Genomic DNA, 17,799 nt, shown 5'->3' on the forward strand with positions numbered 1-17,799 from the left:
TCCCGGGGAAGGGGAACTCATGTACACAACATTAAACTACATTTAAATGTTACTTATATTTTAAATGTGGCTCACTTAATTGAACATTTTTGGTGGACGGTAATGCTGACCTTTTAAAGTTTTATAAATTTTGACGTGCGTGACTCAAGTGTGCCGCTTACTAGTGATGACGTAATTATTGGAATTAGCCTAGCTACGCCTACGACACTTACTTACGTGCGTCTGAGGAGAATTTTTCAGTCGTAAATAAGTAATGAAAGCAGTTATTGTCATCTGAAAATACTTCGGGTGTCGGTAAGAGTGCAAAGCCGCGTCAAGAGCTTCGGACGTAGACATTTAAAAGTACAGCTGCTTTTCTAGAACAACGCCGCCAGATGGCAGTACGTTGCTGTCTAGTGGTTGCCATCTTTCATGGACTAAACCACGTATCATGGCATTGGGGGGTGTATGTACTTTTGTTTGCGTGATGATTGCGAAATTAATCTATTTAAATTATACACATGTGTTTTATTTAACGTTTATTTGTGTTAATATTACGTAGTACTCACATTATTACCAACGCGTTGCTTTATTTAAGACTGACACAAGCATTCCCCTCTATTAAAGTTTGTTGTAATGGTATCATTCACTGTCATGGCTTCCTGAGTGAGTGGACGTCTGGCCCTGTTACGCTATCAATATCTTTAGAGGAATATTAACATTTTTTCGCTTTTTCTGTCCAACGTTCGTGGTTTGACGTCGATTCTTTGACTTATCTTTCAATAAGTCACCATGGCGGGGAGTAGCACGGCTCAGAAAACATGGGAGCTGTCTAACAGCATGCAGGAGGTCCAGAGCATAGATGAAATATACAAATATGATAAAAAGCAGCAACAAGAGATCCTCGCTGCGAAGCCATGGACCAAAGAGTAAGTCTGAAATCGTCAATAATCAATCGAACCGATTGGTTCACTTTATTTAGCGCTGTTTTATAGAGTCTCTTCATAACAGCTTCGATAGCATGGTAGCAACGGTTTGTTTGTCAACAGCAGAACAACAAAATCTGCTGTTTTGTTTTCATAACTTTACCTGCTGTATTTTTCTTGTCGTCCTGTTGTTGTTGATGTGAATCTCTCTCACAGTCATCACTACTTCAAATACTGCAAGATCTCGGCTCTGGCCTTGCTGAAGATGGTGATGCACGCAAGGTCCGGGGGAAACCTGGAGGTGATGGGCCTCATGCTGGGGAAGGTGGACGGTGAGACCATGATCATCATGGACAGCTTTGCCCTGCCGGTGGAGGGAACAGAAACCCGGGTCAACGCTCAGGCTGCTGCTTATGAATACATGGCTGCCTACATTGAGAATGCAAAACAGGTTAGCTGGCAAGCTCCCTCAACATCTGCCTGATAACAGATCAACCTATGAGTAATGTTACAGCAGATCCATGGAGATCAGCAAGGGGATGGAGATTAGCGAGCTGCATCATTGATCACTTTAAAAAGAAAAAAGAAATGGACAGAGCGTCACTGACATGATCATGATAATCACGTAATTTGATGAAAATGTTTTGTTGCAGATTTTCTAATATTTTCTTGTTGCTTCCCCCTAATAGTCTACTCATTTATTTCTGATGCAGTAATTTCAAATTCAGATTTATGCAATTTCCTGTTTATTGTTCCTCATACTTTTCCTCAAACTTTTTTGTAATTCCCTGGATATTATTTGTTTGCTGATTTGCTGGACTTGGTGATTTTTTTTCATTATTTAAAAATAGCGTACTGTCCTGGAAGAAAAGGCTGTTGTTCTTATGCTATATTTGGATTCTGACTGTAAGACAATCAAAAATTTTCAGTTTGGAAATATTCCATGTTGCATTAGAATTAAATAGTTCATATAGAGTCTAAATGGTCTATATAAAGAAATAGTCTATATATACATATATATATATATATTATATATATAGAATAACAATTACCTGAATTTATAATCAAATTCCTCACATCTTGTATATTATATAGTTTTCAAAAAAAGTGCGTAACATTGGATGTCCTCTTATTTCTATCGCTATCACAGAAAGTGCCTTTACAATATATTATTATTATTATTATTATTATTATTGTTATTATTATTATTAATATTATGCCCATCTTTCTAGTCCTCTGTTGCTATATTATCAAATTCTGCCAATTTCCTGTTCCATGCAATTCATGTATTACATATGTTTACAGTATCTAATATCATAGTATTTACATTTTGAAAACGCTTTCGTCTCATTATATAACGGTGCAATTAGAAACTGAATGGAGTTTTGTGTTTGATTAATAACCTTCATTAAAATCTGTACTACCTCAGGTCGGCAGGCTGGAGAATGCTATTGGCTGGTACCACAGTCACCCGGGTTACGGATGCTGGCTTTCTGGCATTGATGTCAGCACTCAGATGCTTAACCAGCAGTTCCAAGAGCCTTTTGTGGCCGTCGTGGTAAGAGCAATGATAATTACTCCCATTTTTTCTACAACTCTTTATGTAGATTTCTGTCTTAATTTCAAAATTGAACTCAAACAGGTAAATATTTTCTCTATTACTACAATAACTGAGGTGTAACTGTGAAGGATTCATTTTTTGCTACTGCAGTCATTTATGCTATTTACATTTCATTCTGTTTAGCAATCCTTTACCGCCACAGGCCTGCGATAATTAAGTGTGTATTTTCAGCACACTGACAGTCCTTGCTGAGGGCTGCTGGTGGCCAGATTAGAGGGATTCCCGAGGGACTTTTGTTTCCCAACTTGACTGTATCTTTCTTCCTTCAGATCGACCCTACCCGGACTATTTCTGCCGGGAAAGTCAACCTAGGTGCCTTCAGGACTTACCCAAAAGTAAAGAAAAAAATCTTTCATTGACACGTTTTTTGCAAGTTCACAATATAGAAATAATACACCTTGTTTACTATTACATTTTCTACTTGAGGGCATTTTTCCTTTCACTGTTGATATATCACCTCTTTGAATTTTCAGGGTTACAAACCCCCAGATGAAGGACCCTCAGAATATCAGACAATCCCCCTGAATAAGATTGAAGACTTTGGTGTTCACTGTAAACAGTGAGTGATGATGTTGCTCTCACTATACTGAAAAATAAACATAATTACAACCACATTTTGTTCTGTAGTTCACAGTCTCTCACCCTTTTCTCTAATTGCAGCTCATGGTTTTGCTGTCATTTATCTTATTTAGGTATTATGCCTTGGAGGTGACTTATTTCAAGTCCTCCCTTGATAGAAAGCTCCTAGAACTCCTTTGGAATAAATACTGGGTCAATACCTTAAGCTCCTCGAGTCTCCTAACGGTATGTATGCTATTTCAGAAATCTAAATGTTTTTGAATTGTGTGACATTTTGATTTATGGCTAATTATTACGCTATAACTCATGGAAACATGTGGTCAGCACCTTGCGATGCGGAGATTAATTGCAGCATATTAGCTCAGAATTCTTGTTTATTGCTCCTACTAATAAGCTGAATCTGACTGAATCTGAACTCCATCAAATAGGAAACGTGTATTAAAACTGGCTCCAGCGATACAGATGCTGTCCTGGTTCATTATGGATCATCTCCTTTTCTGTCTGGGGCCATTCTTAAGATTGAAAGCCCCTCATGTGAAATTCCCATTGTGGATGCAGTCAGTCCATCCCCGAGCTTGACTAAACAACCTAAATAGGCATCAGGCTTATCCAAACAGTTAGCTCTTTGGCATCCCAGATGAAGATGAATTGACTAGATGTCAAGAACGACCTGCCCCATGCGTGACAGGCTTTGTCAGTTGCTGCACTGTCACAGTCGTCAGGGGCCCCTATGTCATTGTGTTTTTAATTACCTTTTCCACTAAAAACATGGCCTCACCTTAAGCAAACTTTACACCGACTTCTTTTCACTCACGTCACCTCACAAAAAGGTCTCTGCGGCTCGATAGACTTGTTGCCATCATCCATAATTTGTGTTCTTTGCTTAGAATATGTTATCGGGCTTTTGTTGGGAAATTGTGCATGAACCTGTGTGTGTGTGTGTGTGTGTGTGTGTGTGTGTGTGTGTGTGTGTGTGTGTGTGTGTGTGTGTGTGTGTGTGTGTGTGTGTGTGTGTGTGTGTGTGTGTGTGTGTGTGTGTGTGTGTGTGTGTGTGTGTGTGTGTGTGTGTGTGTGTGTGTGTGTGTGTGTGTGTGTCGAATGCATCGGCTGGACAGAATTCGGACTACACCACAGGCCAGGTGTTTGACCTGTCTGAGAAGCTTGAGCAGTCGGAGGCCCAGCTGGGTCGAGGCAGCTTCATGCTCGGGCTGGACACACACGACAGGAAGTCTGAGGACAAGCTAGCCAAAGCAACACGAGATAGGTAAACCTTCTACGTACAATAATGCTCTTAGCTTAAATGTGAAGAAATGATATTCCACACACCAACAAATAGGGTTTTCTTATTCAGTGGTTAATAAATCATCCTTGAATGGTCCCACATATGTGGAATTTATAATCAGAAGGAAGGGAGTTTATAACTTTATATATAGTGATAGTGATAAAGTGATAAATTACTATTCATGAATTAAATGTATATAGTGTATTGCCATTAATTTTTGTGGACTCATATACAATATTATTGCATCTTCTTTGTAATATGTAGTTTATTGGATTTTCAAGTGTTGATTTTTTTTTTTTCTTTTTCCACTTTTTAATATTGCCGATTTATGTCCCCTTTTACAAACGCGACAGCCAGGTTTATACTTGCACCCGTTCATTCGATGATCCTCCTTACACTCATTACCCAGGAATGCCTCAAGGGATCCATTCAAATTTACACACTCAGAAGGGCAAGTGCATCAGTTTCTGGTCACATATTTTCTCAACATTTCATACAAATAATCAAATTTTTGCTCTGAAATAGTTAATCTAAAATAGTTTTGAACTGCACACTACTAGATGATCGGCGTGGAAGCGGGGGTGGGAGGAAAAAGAAACAGCCAGAACTCCCTGTTTTAACTCCCCATTTTGTTTTGTGAATTCTGTTTAATTTTTTTATTAATTGGACTTGTCTGCCCTCATCACTTCCTATCCCTGAATAGCAACCAGAGTTTTGGTGCCTCCCCCTTTCTCCGGTCGTCCAACACAAACTTTTCCTTTAAGGTCGGCAACGTGCACAGTGTAGCACGAGACTGGACAAATATGAACGGAAACCCAACTGGTCGTTGGAGCCGCACGGGGCGGCAACCTTGGTTGTCATGAGTACTTTCACACAGATCTCAAATATTATGTGGTGGAGGAAAAAAAAAATTCAAACTGAAGTAGACTTTGTTTTGGCTTAGGCAGGCTGCTTAAATTCATTAACCATGCACATTGACTACTAATTGTTTGTCTTTCAATGCTAGGAAATTAAACACTTAAGAGCCAAAAACATAACAAAGGCACTGACCTCTACTGTATCAGAGATCACTTCTCATTCCTCTGAAGTTAGTCTGTACCGCCTTGTTGCATCTCTGAATGACAAGTTATGCCCATGTTCCCCTTTTGCTCTATTTCAGCTGCAAGACAACCATCGAGGCAATACATGGTTTGATGTCTCAAGTCATAAAAGACAAACTCTTCAATCAAATCAACACATCTGGCAATTAATCTTCAGCCACCGTCGATCTGGAGCTCAACCAGGACACGTTTTCTTGTGCATGTTAAGCACTTGTCGGATCGTGTTCCACTGCTTACGGTAGACATTTCTTATCTTGGTCTTCTTTTAGGGATGCTTTTTTTATTCATCTTTTTTTGTCTCTTGTCCTAGAATTGGTTAAGAAATGCAGTCAGGGCCCATGCAAAAATAAAAACATAAAAATGTGAAGTATCTTGGTATTTCTTGTGTAAACACTGTGATGTGATTTTATTTCCTCTGCAGCGTGGAGAATTAATTGTGTTACTAGTCTATCCACTCTCATCTATTTTGTTTTTTTTGTTTTTCAATACAGCTCAAACATCTTTATTGTGCTCATGATCCAGCTGTTGGTGCCCCCCCCACACACTCACACGTAGGGAGTTTTATTCTCCTGCAATACAGCAGCTCCACACAAAACCTATCCCAGCATTGCTCCCGTCATTCAAAAGTAGCTTGTCATAGCATTACATAATGGAACAACAAACTGAAGGGTCTGTACAGGCTCAGAGGGACTCGACAAGCATGTGTGGGACGTCTCTGCGGAGTCACTCCCAACACAGTTAGGCTCTAAGTGAAGCGCATACCGGCGGAGTGGCCTTCTCGTCAGGTTTTAGTGTGGCAGTGATGCAGCACAGAAACAGAAGCCGTACACACAGGAGTCTATTCACTCAGCGTGTCTGCTCTTCATCGACAGACGCTCTCTAAGTCTGCCTTTTTTTTTGAAGACAGAGGCTTTGTCTGGGGTCTGTGTCACGTCTCTTTTTATGGTATTGTAATGGGTAAATGTATATTTTTGATGTCATTTATAACCGAGAAGAGAATCCCCGCTGGACGCTGGAAATGACTGTTTTTTCTCTCATCGATGAACTTGGGCACCGAATCTTATAATGATTTTTTTAAGGCCTTGTCTAAAGGTAGAGAGTGTTTTGTGTGGCAGCTGAGGAAGGAGAAACTTATTAGATTATTATTAATGTGATTTAGGAATTTAAAGATTTCAAATAGGTCTCCAACACACATGGTGGACTGAATAGCTTGTGTTTTTGCCAGTTATTTAAATGTATTACATGCATGACTGTCAGGGAGCTGAGAGAGTATTTAAAGTATGCTTGTCTTAAACGCTTTCACCAAATGTTTGGTCTTTCATGGGGACTTATGAATCAAGAATAACATATTGAACTCATTGGACGTGTAAATGTTGTGATTATCACCAGATGGGCATTTGTATGCATGACCAAAGGTGGAATAAGAACATTTATGTAAATGATGATCAAGTCAAATCATGGACCGCCAAAAATCTACAACTAATGCATTTTATCTGGTTAGTCTTAACAATTTGCAAGTTCCTAATTCTTCAGTATGATCCCCATTACAATAACACTGTTTTCATACGTTATGATGAAATTCTTTATCCTTTTCTGTCTGTTCCATAATAGAGTGGTTTGATAGGTTGGAGCAGCAGATCGATCAATTTCTGTGGGTGTTAAAAGTATTAAATGCTTTTATGGTGATGGTATGTTCACTTATAAGGGAAAAAGAAACTGTATCCAGCTCAGGGGAGAGGCCACTTCTTCCCTGCCATGTTTTTGTGCACGAATGGAAGTCAGTTACCACCTCACAGGAAACAAAGTGGAGGGTCACTGGAAGTGACTCTGGGGTAATGTCCAGCAAGGAAAGATGGCCACTGCACCTTGAGGAAACTCATCTCAAGCTGCAAAAAGGTAGTAAGCGTGATGAGAACAAAAGTAAACAAAGTTTCTTGTTGTTTTATGCTTAGAAATCCCCCTACTTTTTACACAGTTTACACCCATCCTGTCACGTCCGTGTTGATATGCGAGATTAATTTTTATCTTTTGTTTCTCCTTCATACTTACTTGTCTATATCTATAAACATTGTATTCATTTACACTCACACACACACACACACACACACACACACACACACACATACCTGACGCCCCAAGGCGAACCTCTTCGACTTCCGCATTGACACACTGATGGCACGCGCTTCTCCGGTTTCCATGACAACACCATGGACGTCACATACGGCACGGCATACGACTCGCTGTTCAGATCGCGCCTTCCATGTAACGTGGAATGATGCTGGTTAGTTTGCCGCTGACCTCAGAGGGTCAGACACAGTGACAACGGACTTCCGGTTCAGTGAACGCAGCCGAGGCCGCAGCTTTCTGCTTCGCGACTGTCTTCGCGTGAAACGACAAAAACGAGATACTAGCGGAAGGGGGGGGGGGCAAGTCTACACTGTAACGTGAGTAACTAATAACTAATTCGGCTGTCATGGTTCTGGTTTTACCAGAAGTACATCGAATGTACCGCGAGCACACCAACGGTCGAGCGGCCGTTGCTACCTGAGCTGTGTGCGTTGCCACGTAAACAAACGCGCATTCAAACCGGAAGAAATGCGGGAAGGTCCCGAACGATACATCTCCATAAGAATACTTATTACATTATATTTAACATTTTCAGAGATGGAAACGGTAGAAGTCTGTAAGCTACCGGCCGTATTTGGTTATTGTCTTAACACCCCTCGTAATTAGACCTTATGAGTTAGTGTTTAAATTGGTCGAGGGAAACTCTTAACTATATGTTTGTCTTTTCCTCAATTCTTTGAACGCACCATTTCAGTGCGAATGTGCAAAGTAAAACAGGGCTGCAGACTGGAACCAGAGCAGGCGACTCTTAATACCAAAAACGAGTTTATTCATTTTTTTTAGCATTTACCTTTCAGTTAGTTTTTTCACAAGATCTGTTAAGGTGGATACCTTTTACTCTCCAAATTGTTAAAGTGTTGCTCAGTTGTTGGATATTTAACATTCCATACAAGGTGTATAACACCTTTCACATATTATACCCCTCCTCCCCCGCCTCATCAAAAAAAGTTGCACTTGTAAACACATCATTCAGAATTCCACATTTGCCTGCTTAAGGCTATTTCAATTCTCGTGTCTATTTGTCTCCCCCAGACAGACAGCTCTAGTCACCGCTGTGGGCTGAATGCTTGGCTGCAGCTGAAAAGAACCCTCTCTCAGGCAGCATCTGTCACACGCCACCATGGTCCGCCTGACCGTGGACCTGATCGCCAAATCCAAAGGCAACTTCAAAAAGAAAAGGGGCCTCTCCTTCCAAGAATACCTCAAGACTCTCACCCATCTCCACTTTTCCAACAAGAATATTGACGAGATTGTAAGTAGACGTCACAACAGCTGGCACTTTGAAAGAGAAAAGTTTTTGAAGCAGTCCAGATATTTCGCAAAATCAACAAAAATGGCAGGCAAGAAAAAAAAAAATCCCCTGTGTAAATAATTGTTGCCTCTTACTATGATCTGGATCACTTCTTTGTACAATTATTTCTTCAGTGCCCATTTTTGTGTTGGTTTGTGACACATGTTCATCTCTGGAGGGATATTCGCAGTCTGGGCCTGTGAATGTCAATGTCTTTAACCTGTGAGCCTTTCACGAGCATCTATTTTAAAACCGATTTGATATTTAATGATATAGTTTGACTGATTTGATATTTAAAGAAATAGTTTCAATTTGATGGAAAATTAGAAGTATTTAATTTTTTCATTATGATGTGATAATTCATTAAGAAATGTGTTTAAATAAATAAACAGGTTCTGTTTTAATTTGGGTGCAATTAATGGAAATTTCTTGCTTTTTTGAGCGCAAATTTTTAAGATGTACTTTTACCAGTTTACGCACATTTTCTCCACAATATTAAACAGTTTGAATTTTCTAAGCAGCTAACCCCTGCCCCCAAAACAGTGTTTTGGGGGGGGTTACGCAGTAAGGTGCTACACAAGTTATTCAAAAAGTAATCATTTACCCAGTCACACCATGGAATGTAATGTCTTATGAAACATTAATATACAATATAACTCGCCTTATATATGAATAAGCATCAAAATCCTGGAAGCCCATCACCTAATCAAGAGGTTGCACTCAAAATGTTTCTTTTGTTCTTTTTTGTTATTTTAGTAAATTAAAAAAAAAAAAAACAAGACCAACACTATGTAGTAATCCAGCATTGTTATGTGTATATATAAATCAAAATTATTTTTGTGTATGTGAAAAGCTGCGTCTGAGGAATTTCTCCCATCATGCATCTATAATCCAAATGTAATGGAAATAATATAATTCCTCCTTGATCAGATAATGTGTGTTGTTTGAATTTATGAATGTCATGTGTCCAACTCCGCATTGTGATTGTGATTTCATCAGAAAGTTGCTTTACAATGTGTTTTACACAGCATTGAATTAAAAAGCATATTTCCTATGTTTGATATACTGATACCAATTATTTAAAAATTTAAGCTATATCCATTTTGCCTGATCAAAATCTGGAAAATTGCTGGATAAATCCTCTATTTTCTGTGCTTAAATTGTTCTTCCATGCTTCTTTCTTCCTTCTGTGCTCAGGGTGATCTCTCCATGTGCAGAAGCCTCACTGTTCTCTACCTGTATGACAATCAGATTACACAAATTTGCAACCTTGGCTTCGCCTCCAACCTCACCCATCTGTATCTGCAGAACAATGACATCACCCATATAGATAACCTCTCTAATCTCCAGAAGCTCATGAAGCTGTAAGTAGTCACTTTCAGTGGCCAGTGTCCTTGATTATGATTTTTAACAACGCCTCCCTCTGCTCTGCAGATATCTGGGTGGAAATCGGATTGTTGTCTTGGAGGGCTTGGAGCTGCTCAGAGAACTTCAAGAGCTGCACATGGAGAATCAGAGGCTGGCACCTGGGGAAAAGTTGCTCTTTGACCCCAGGACAATCAACTCTCTTGCCGTATGACCTATTTTTGCTCTGCTTCACATAGGAAGGGTATGGGAAGGACAATGCAGTCATTACCTGGACTCCCGTCACTTAAAAATGATATTTTCCATGTAATTAAAAAGGCAGATAAGAGCTCTGTTTCCTTTCCTCACCACACAACGATGCGTGTGGCAAATTGAGCTGTCAGTTCATCACATTGACTGCAACAGATCTCTCGCAAGCTAGCGACCCATATAGAAGTAACATGCCGAGTCTGATGATGTCAAAGGGACCTCTGTTGCTCTCCCTCTCAAGCCTGGCAAATCAGTTCGGTTTGTTTACTTCGTTTACTGCCTGGGTCATAGATAAACACGCCAAGAGTCTCAGCTTCATGTTTATTTAGATAATTAAATAAATTGCTGTGCAAATTTATCGGGTTCCAGCTTTTCATAAATGTGCCATTATAGAAGTGCAACTCAAGATGAATACTTAGCAACACTACTATCTTCTTAGGATGACACTGAGAACAAGTGTCACCACTAAACGAAAATGCGTGACTTACATTAAGCACACCGTAGCACTGCCAAGACTTCACCACAGAAGGCATCGTCCAAAGGAAATTCCTTGGAAATGTCCAGCTTGTTGTCCATGCTTTGGTTGAACCTGTGTCTCATATTATACTTGGACTTTGCTGATTTGCTGCATCAAATGCTTTCTTTTGACAACGTGTCCTAGTTGTGAAAGTTTACACTGTGTAATACGGGACGCCAGTTTTGTCTATGTCTGGATGTTAAATTAACCTTGAATCAAATGTTTTTCTCTGTGAATTTTGCATAGGATTCTCTCTGTGTGTTAAACATCAGTAACAACAGTATAGATGATATCCTGGACCTGGCGGCACTGAAGAAAATCCAGCATTTTTCTGCAGCAGGCAATAAACTATACAATATCGAGGTATGTTTTGCCACTTCTTATGACGTCAGAGACTTTTCTGCCTGGACGTCCGTGGAAATAGTTATAATCAACATTGCATATCTGCTGATCAAATTAGCAGTGATCTGGTCCTGTAGGTGTCTGTGAAAAGAGCCTTAAAGAGCCGAATCCTGCAAATCCTGCAATGCATTCCCAGCCTCCATGACTCACGTGAGGTCAGAATTATTCAACAAATCAGCAAGCCATTCCCTCGAGAATCATCCCACACTGACAGCTTAAAACAAGCACAAGTTTCTTACTTCTCTGTGAGGCTGTTTTTTTTTCCCCTCTTTTCCTCAGGATCCAGTGTTAAATACATTTGATTATCGGGAGAGTAACATCTAATGTTGATGTATAAAGTATACATGGTGGCTTTAATCCTCATTGTCACCGTGGCATTACTTTTTCCAATTGATGCATGAATTGAAAATCTGAGCCTCTAAAATGAAAAGGCGTGAACGGCACTGAACCCACTGGAGGAACTTGATTTCACGTCTACTTTCTTAACACCACAGATTTGCTTTTGAGTACCTTGATGCAGGTAATTGCTGTACACATGTCATGTTTGCGCATTTATCTCGTATAATTTATACAACCCTGTCTGCTACTATTGATTCTGCAAAGACAGGGCTCCAAAGGATCAATTCCCTTTTCTGCACCATTTGCTCAGAATCCAGAAGAAACATTATGGATTTTTTAAAATAGATTATGACAGGCAGTCAGCCAGGGTGACAAATGGGGAGCATCTTTGGAGGCCGTTAACTGTGCGCAGGGCAGAGAGGACAGGGGAATCGAAGCCCTGGTCAAATACAGGTTCATAACTGGCCCATCATTAGTCCGAGCGAGAGAGTCCGCCAGGCCGAGTGAGTTTCAAGCCTTTGCTGTGCTCCGCTCCCCCGTGTGGAGGGTAATTTGGCGCTGGGCTGCTCTTCAGTGAGGGCCCTCTTGAGTGACGGCCCTGACACGATCATTTATCAAAGCTTGGGAGTGCGTGGCGCTCAGGGGTCCCCTCTGAACTGATTGCAGCACAAGCTAGAAAAGTGGAAGCGCTTTGGCCAAGACAGGAAGGCAATGAACAATCAGAGCGTGTCCAGAGAGTATTCATATTTCCAGACTTGGACTAATGTGCCTTTAGATAAACATACAACTGCAGGCAACTGGCTGGAGGAGGCAGCCTCACACCGCCCCAGGAGAAAACTAGCAGTTACATGACACCGGCGACACTGTTTATTAAAATAGACTGATGTGTTGTTTATGGACTTTCTTTACTTCACATTACTTCTCACTAATACCATGTCTTTTAACATCTTCTCCCTGATGTTTGTTTCTGTATCTGAGTAGTAATCACATTAGAACATCATTTTTGTTTAATTACTTCATAGAATTGTGGCAATGCAGCCCAGTAACCCTGAAAAAACAGACATAAGGAAGTTGCTCTTTTTGGCGTGTTTTCAGGGTTTAGAGGACGTGTTAAGCCTCTGGCCTCAGCTGCTTCGAATGGATCTGGGGGGGAATCCTGTCTGTAAAACACAGAAGTACAGAGATCGTCTGATAACGGTGTGCAGAAGACTCGGTAAAAATTCTTCACTTTCTTCTTGATTGACCCTCATTCATTGTGAATATGAGAAACTAAAACAATGCTTTAATTGACTTAAACACACCGAATATACTCTGTATTTTAATTTACAGATTTACCTGTTTCTTTGTTTACCTTCCTAGAGGTTCTGGATGGGAGGGAAATAAGTGAGATGACTAGACAGTTTCTTATTAACTGGAAAGCATCCAAGGAGGCCAAGAAGAACAGGAACGTAAACGCAATGACAACACCATTTTCCTTCCCTATGTCCGTCTCCCACCCGTCAACTAGTAAGTCGGCAGACCCTGTACAACTGTTAGCTGTACACACGGCTATTTCCCCTGTGTCACAATTTATCATTAGTTGCAGATAATTGGACCAAGTACCTTTTAATTAAAGCAGACAGTGAATTTTTTAACTTGTTTCTTTTACTCACTTCACTCCACTGTTTTGCAGAGTTTCATTAATTATGTTTCATTTGGTATTCACTGAGATTTTTATTATTAATATGAAATGGTAGATCATTTAATGACTACATATGCATATATATATAATTTCAACATCCAAACACTGGAGCCATGAAAAAAGCATGAATCAGGACGCGTCACATGACGTGCAATGGGTCTTGAACATCTTGCTCTGACTCTCCTTGTGTTTCAGATGACTTTAACACAGGTAACTATCAGCACCAGGCTCAGAGCTACAGCCAGGCTTACATGCAGAGGTGGATGTCGCAGCAGTCTATCAGGTCAGTGTGGCAAGATCACTTGCATCCCACAGTGAAAGTGGGGCACGCCTTTCACCAACCCTTGACTTCTATTTCATTGTTTACTGCAGTAACCAGAATTATCAGATCCTGCACGACACATTGTTCAAATTAGATGTGATGAAAGATACGGGGGTTCAGCCCCACCCACTGGCATTTTATTCTTCTCACTGTGAATGAAAAGGAAATCTCTATATCTTCCATGAATAATTATGGTTATATTGTTTCTTTTTCCTGTTTTATGTGTCTCTTTCTTTCTCAGTGTCCACAAACATGATGTCTGTGTGCAAGGTTATTTATTAGTTAATACATAAATTATATTGTAAGGTAAATGTGATTAATTTTTAGGTACAAACAAAAGGATTTGAACATTTGCATTTGTTAAATTGCGTGTGCAGTTACGTCTTCCTTTCTCTTAATTTTTTCAATGTCATAGGACAAAGAAACTGAGGCTACGTAAGAATGAAGGGATGAAGCAAGCGGCTGCCTTTCCACCCACTGGCCATCATATGGATTCTTGAGACACCCCCCGCCCGACACACACACACACACACACACACACACACACACACACACACAACACACACATTTCAAACACAGTGTTCTGGCATCCAGTACTGCTTCCTTCTTTCTTTTGCAAAATTATTGCTGAAATATGTATTATGTTATCCACTTGCTCGTGATATTTCTTTGGAAAGGAAAACATTCACTGTGATGTAAACGGCTACAACTGTTTCACTGTCACTGTAACAGCCTCCATTAACTACTCTGATCTCAGTTTTAAATTAAGCATTATCAATGTCAATAATTTTTTTTCTCCAAATTTATCATTTCATGTGGAAATGGTTTACAATTTATAAAAAGTAAACTACTGAAAAAGAATGGTGGCAAACATTTTCTTCCCTCCTCTTTAATAGTTATTTTATTTCTATGACATAATTTAGGCCCAGGTCTATCATGATCACCACAAAAGCAATAATATCCTGATACATTTTCCGCAGCCTTGTTTTTCTTTGACCATCCTAGCATACAAATGGATCTGGAGATTAAGAGTGCTGTGATCTTAATGATCACTCTGCCCACACTAAAACAGATATTTACAAAATCCAGAAGAAAGACATGAGATCTCCTTCTGTCTGCACCCCTGTATGACTCCAGGATGTATTCACTGTCATCATTGGCCCTAAATGTTTTGTGTTTACTTCAAGGAGCCGTGTGTGTGTGTGTGTGTGTGTGTGTGTGTGTGTGTGTGTGTGTGTGTGTGTGTGTGTGTGTGTGTGTGTGTGTGTGTGTGTGTGTGTGTGTGTGACCCCTGAAAGGTGCAGAGTCATAAGGGAAACCAAGCTTATTTAACCTTCCTTTACTTTGCCTTCTAATGACCGGCCTGCAGCAATACTGTTACCCCATCCTTACAAAAACAACGTCCATTAAGAACACACTGAGGATATACATAATATGAATTATTCTTCTCATTAATTTGCTGACATCTCCATTCGGAAGGCCGGGAAATCAGGGTGATTAATTTATGAGTCTGGGAAGAATTTCCTCCGTGCCCGCCTGGTGATTGCGCGACTGGACTTTATTTATTGGCCATTGCGATGAACTTGCAATTCAAGACACGCCGGCAATTAGTCGGGACCGGTTTGTGGATCAGCTTACACATGTCAGCTCCTCTTCACGGTCCACTGCGAGGAGAGCCTTGATGGACAGGCCTTTCTGGACCTCCTGAAGCCGAGGGGTTTCTGTGGGGATGCTCGTGACCCCCACCCTCCTCCATCCTCCTTTCTGATAGGCCTATAAAGAAAATACAGTGTCAGGTTCGCAGCCAATTGGACGTGGCCTTAACGGGCGCCGGAGCTCAAGCAAAACGCGGTTCCAGACCCCCCCCCCCTTCCCCGCGTGGAAACCGAACCCGCAGACACCCTCGCACGGGCACGAGTGGGCGCAGAGGGAGGGAAGTTCCACGCTCCTCTTTTCCAGACCCAGTGGTGATCCACTGGCGTGAAAACACGTCGGACGGACCCCCCGCGCCCAACCCGACGGGGGCTTTTACGCACCCAGGTGAGGCGTCGGTTACGCGCGAAGGGGGAGGAGGAGGAGGACAGTCGCGCATTTCTAAGGGGGGACACGCATAAGGACTGATTCCACGCCGAGGAGCAGGTTCTCTCCCACACCTCACGTTCAAAGACCCCTTTGGATCGCCTTCATGTCGCTTTCCGTGACGACGCCTTGGAGACAAACCAGAGGTGAACTTTTTCCAGTTTCTTACATCTGACTCAAAAATACTTGCGCGCTGGCGACGCGCCTCCGCAGGAGCACCGTGCGGATTCACTGTCCTTTATCTATTTACTTATTCTTTTTTTTTACATTTCTCCACATGGTACCATCGTTACAAAACCCGAGCGTTTTCGAGCAGCATATTGAATGGGAGTACCTGTGTAACACACATTTCAGAGCGTACGCTTTATTTTTTATTTTATTTTTTATTTTTTTAAATACGCTTGCAAATGTGGTCGTGTTCTCGCAGCAAAAAAAATCACCAAATTGCCAAGAAAGCGAAAGCAAGGATAAATCAGTTACAAACTTTGAAATATTACTTTAGTATAACAGTAAAGTATTCAAAGTGTTTATTGTGATATGTGCAGTCTTGAAACGTGTTGAAACATGTACAATGAAATTCTACAAAGTAGGCCTGTAGTATACTACAGTATAGTATAATTTCGTGTAGTAGTCAAGATTCAAAGTGTTCCATATGTAAAGTCTAGAAACCTGTTTCCCTGTTCACTGAATTTTTTAGTATAGTAAAATAGAGCGTAGTATTCAAGCTTAAAAGTGGTCTTTGTCATATGTACAGTCTGGAAACATGTTTCCCTGTACACAGAAATTCGAGTACAGTATAGTCTTTTATAGAAAAGGTGAAAAGTTACAATCAGACTGAAAATTGTGGTTTCAGTGAGATAGTTAAGGATTATAGTTTGAATGGAATATAATGCGATGGCATTTAATGGAGGCTGCGGAAGTTGTTGTTCATTCTGCTAATTTGACTCCTCCAGGTCCGTAAACGCATCCCGATGGTTGGCAGACAGACTCTCCGAATGGACGCCGGCAGCTGTTCCGCGGCGGCGATGGACGACAGCCCCGTGTCCAGTCCGAGCTCCAGCCCCAGTCCGGACGGCCGTCGCCGGGAGCTCCAGCGGGCCCGGGCGCTCCAGGCCGGCGGGCTCGGCGGCAGGGGACGGCCGGCCGCCGCCAACGCGGCCCGGGAGAGGAGCAGGGTGCAGACGCTGAGGAACGCCTTCCTGGAGCTGCAGAGGACTTTGCCGTCGGTGCCACCGGACACCAAGCTGTCCAAACTGGACGTGCTGATCCTGGCCACCACCTACATCGCCCACCTGACCCGGACGCTGCAGGAGGAAGGCACGGAGGAGGGGGACGGGGGCAAACACGCAGAGGCGCTGCACTCACTGAAAGGTGAAGGCTACCTGCACCCGGTCAAGGTCGGTAGAATAATAACAATAATAATAATTGATAATAATAGTGATAATAATAATAATAACGGACTTTGAATTATTTCTATTCCGTGCTGTAATAATAAAATAATCACAGAAAATATGACGTTTATTTGTGTGCCGGTTGCAGAGATTTATCTCAAACCCACTGATTCGTTATATTCTTCCACAGAAGTGGCCGATGCGTTCCCGACTGTACGTCGGAGCTTCTGGACAGTTCCTGAACGCATCAACTCCGTCGGACTCGGAGAATCAAGGCCCCTCGTCGTCGTCGTCCACCTCCAAGTAACACACCCGGTTTTCTGTAGGGAAGTGTGTGTGTGTGTGTGTGTGTGTGTGTGTGTGTGTGTGTGTGTGTGTGTGTGTGTGTGTGTGTGTGTGTGTGTGCGCGCGCGGGTTGGCTGTTCACCCTGCGGCAAGGTGTGTCTTATGATTGTACGAGAAATTATCTTAAACGGATTTTACTTCCACTAAGCCGCACCGGAAAGAAGACAATGTAAATTAATATATTACAAGAGTTGTTTTGTTTTT

The 17,799-nt window shown here is 41.4% G+C and overlaps 3 protein-coding genes across 5 annotated transcripts; all 3 read left to right on the forward strand.

Annotated features, from left to right (window-relative positions):
- Positions 1 to 639: 639 nt before the first annotated feature.
- cops5 (COP9 signalosome subunit 5) lies at positions 640 to 5,854 on the forward strand. Its single transcript, XM_086151276.1, has 8 exons — positions 640 to 908; positions 1,122 to 1,356; positions 2,335 to 2,463; positions 2,796 to 2,861; positions 3,000 to 3,085; positions 3,219 to 3,330; positions 4,221 to 4,369; positions 5,547 to 5,854. The coding sequence occupies exons 1-8, from the start codon at positions 772 to 774 to the stop codon at positions 5,635 to 5,637; spliced, it is 1,005 nt and encodes a 334-aa protein (XP_086007402.1). The 5' UTR covers positions 640 to 771; the 3' UTR covers positions 5,638 to 5,854.
- A 1,802-nt stretch (positions 5,855 to 7,656) lies between these two features.
- ppp1r42 (protein phosphatase 1, regulatory subunit 42) lies at positions 7,657 to 14,566 on the forward strand. 3 transcript variants are annotated; one of them, XM_086150378.1, is made up of 10 exons: positions 7,657 to 7,768; positions 8,647 to 8,866; positions 10,103 to 10,269; positions 10,340 to 10,478; positions 11,283 to 11,399; positions 11,516 to 11,593; positions 12,873 to 12,990; positions 13,137 to 13,283; positions 13,654 to 13,745; positions 14,203 to 14,566. In XM_086150378.1, the coding sequence occupies exons 2-10, from the start codon at positions 8,735 to 8,737 to the stop codon at positions 14,278 to 14,280; spliced, it is 1,068 nt and encodes a 355-aa protein (XP_086006504.1). In that variant the 5' UTR covers positions 7,657 to 7,768; positions 8,647 to 8,734; the 3' UTR covers positions 14,281 to 14,566. The 3 variants fall into 3 exon arrangements, with proteins under 3 accessions (XP_086006504.1, XP_086006503.1, XP_086006505.1); XM_086150377.1 differs by having other exon boundaries at positions 13,654 to 13,741; positions 14,196 to 14,566; XM_086150379.1 differs by lacking the exon at positions 11,516 to 11,593 and having other exon boundaries at positions 13,654 to 13,741; positions 14,196 to 14,566.
- A 1,348-nt stretch (positions 14,567 to 15,914) lies between these two features.
- On the forward strand, positions 15,915 to 17,557 carry tcf24 (transcription factor 24). Its single transcript, XM_086150380.1, has 3 exons — positions 15,915 to 16,005; positions 16,813 to 17,256; positions 17,441 to 17,557. Exons 2-3 carry the CDS (start codon positions 16,831 to 16,833, stop codon positions 17,555 to 17,557), a joined length of 543 nt encoding a protein of 180 aa, XP_086006506.1. The 5' UTR covers positions 15,915 to 16,005; positions 16,813 to 16,830.
- Positions 17,558 to 17,799: the final 242 nt, after the last annotated feature.

This window comes from Fistularia commersonii, chromosome 8 (genome assembly GCF_037954325.1).
Source record: "Fistularia commersonii isolate RoL2024-O1a breed Wild chromosome 8, RoL_Fcom_v1.0, whole genome shotgun sequence".
NCBI lineage: Eukaryota > Metazoa > Chordata > Actinopteri > Syngnathiformes > Fistulariidae > Fistularia > Fistularia commersonii.

Coding starts and splice junctions, on each gene's coding strand:
- cops5 (XM_086151276.1), top strand. CDS start 772: ATGGCGGGGAGTAGCACGGCTCAGAAAACATGGGAGCTGTCTAACAGC. Junction 3,086..3,218: donor TTTGGTGTTCACTGTAAACA/GTGAGTGATGAT, acceptor TATCTTATTTAG/GTATTATGCCTTGGAGGTGA. Junction 3,331..4,220: donor GCTCCTCGAGTCTCCTAACG/GTATGTATGCTA, acceptor TCGGCTGGACAG/AATTCGGACTACACCACAGG.
- ppp1r42 (XM_086150377.1), top strand. CDS start 8,735: ATGGTCCGCCTGACCGTGGACCTGATCGCCAAATCCAAAGGCAACTTC. Junction 10,479..11,282: donor GGACAATCAACTCTCTTGCC/GTATGACCTATT, acceptor AATTTTGCATAG/GATTCTCTCTGTGTGTTAAA. Junction 13,742..14,195: donor ATGTCGCAGCAGTCTATCAG/GTCAGTGTGGCA, acceptor TCAATGTCATAG/GACAAAGAAACTGAGGCTAC.
- tcf24 (XM_086150380.1), top strand. CDS start 16,831: ATGGTTGGCAGACAGACTCTCCGAATGGACGCCGGCAGCTGTTCCGCG. Junction 17,257..17,440: donor GCTACCTGCACCCGGTCAAG/GTCGGTAGAATA, acceptor ATTCTTCCACAG/AAGTGGCCGATGCGTTCCCG.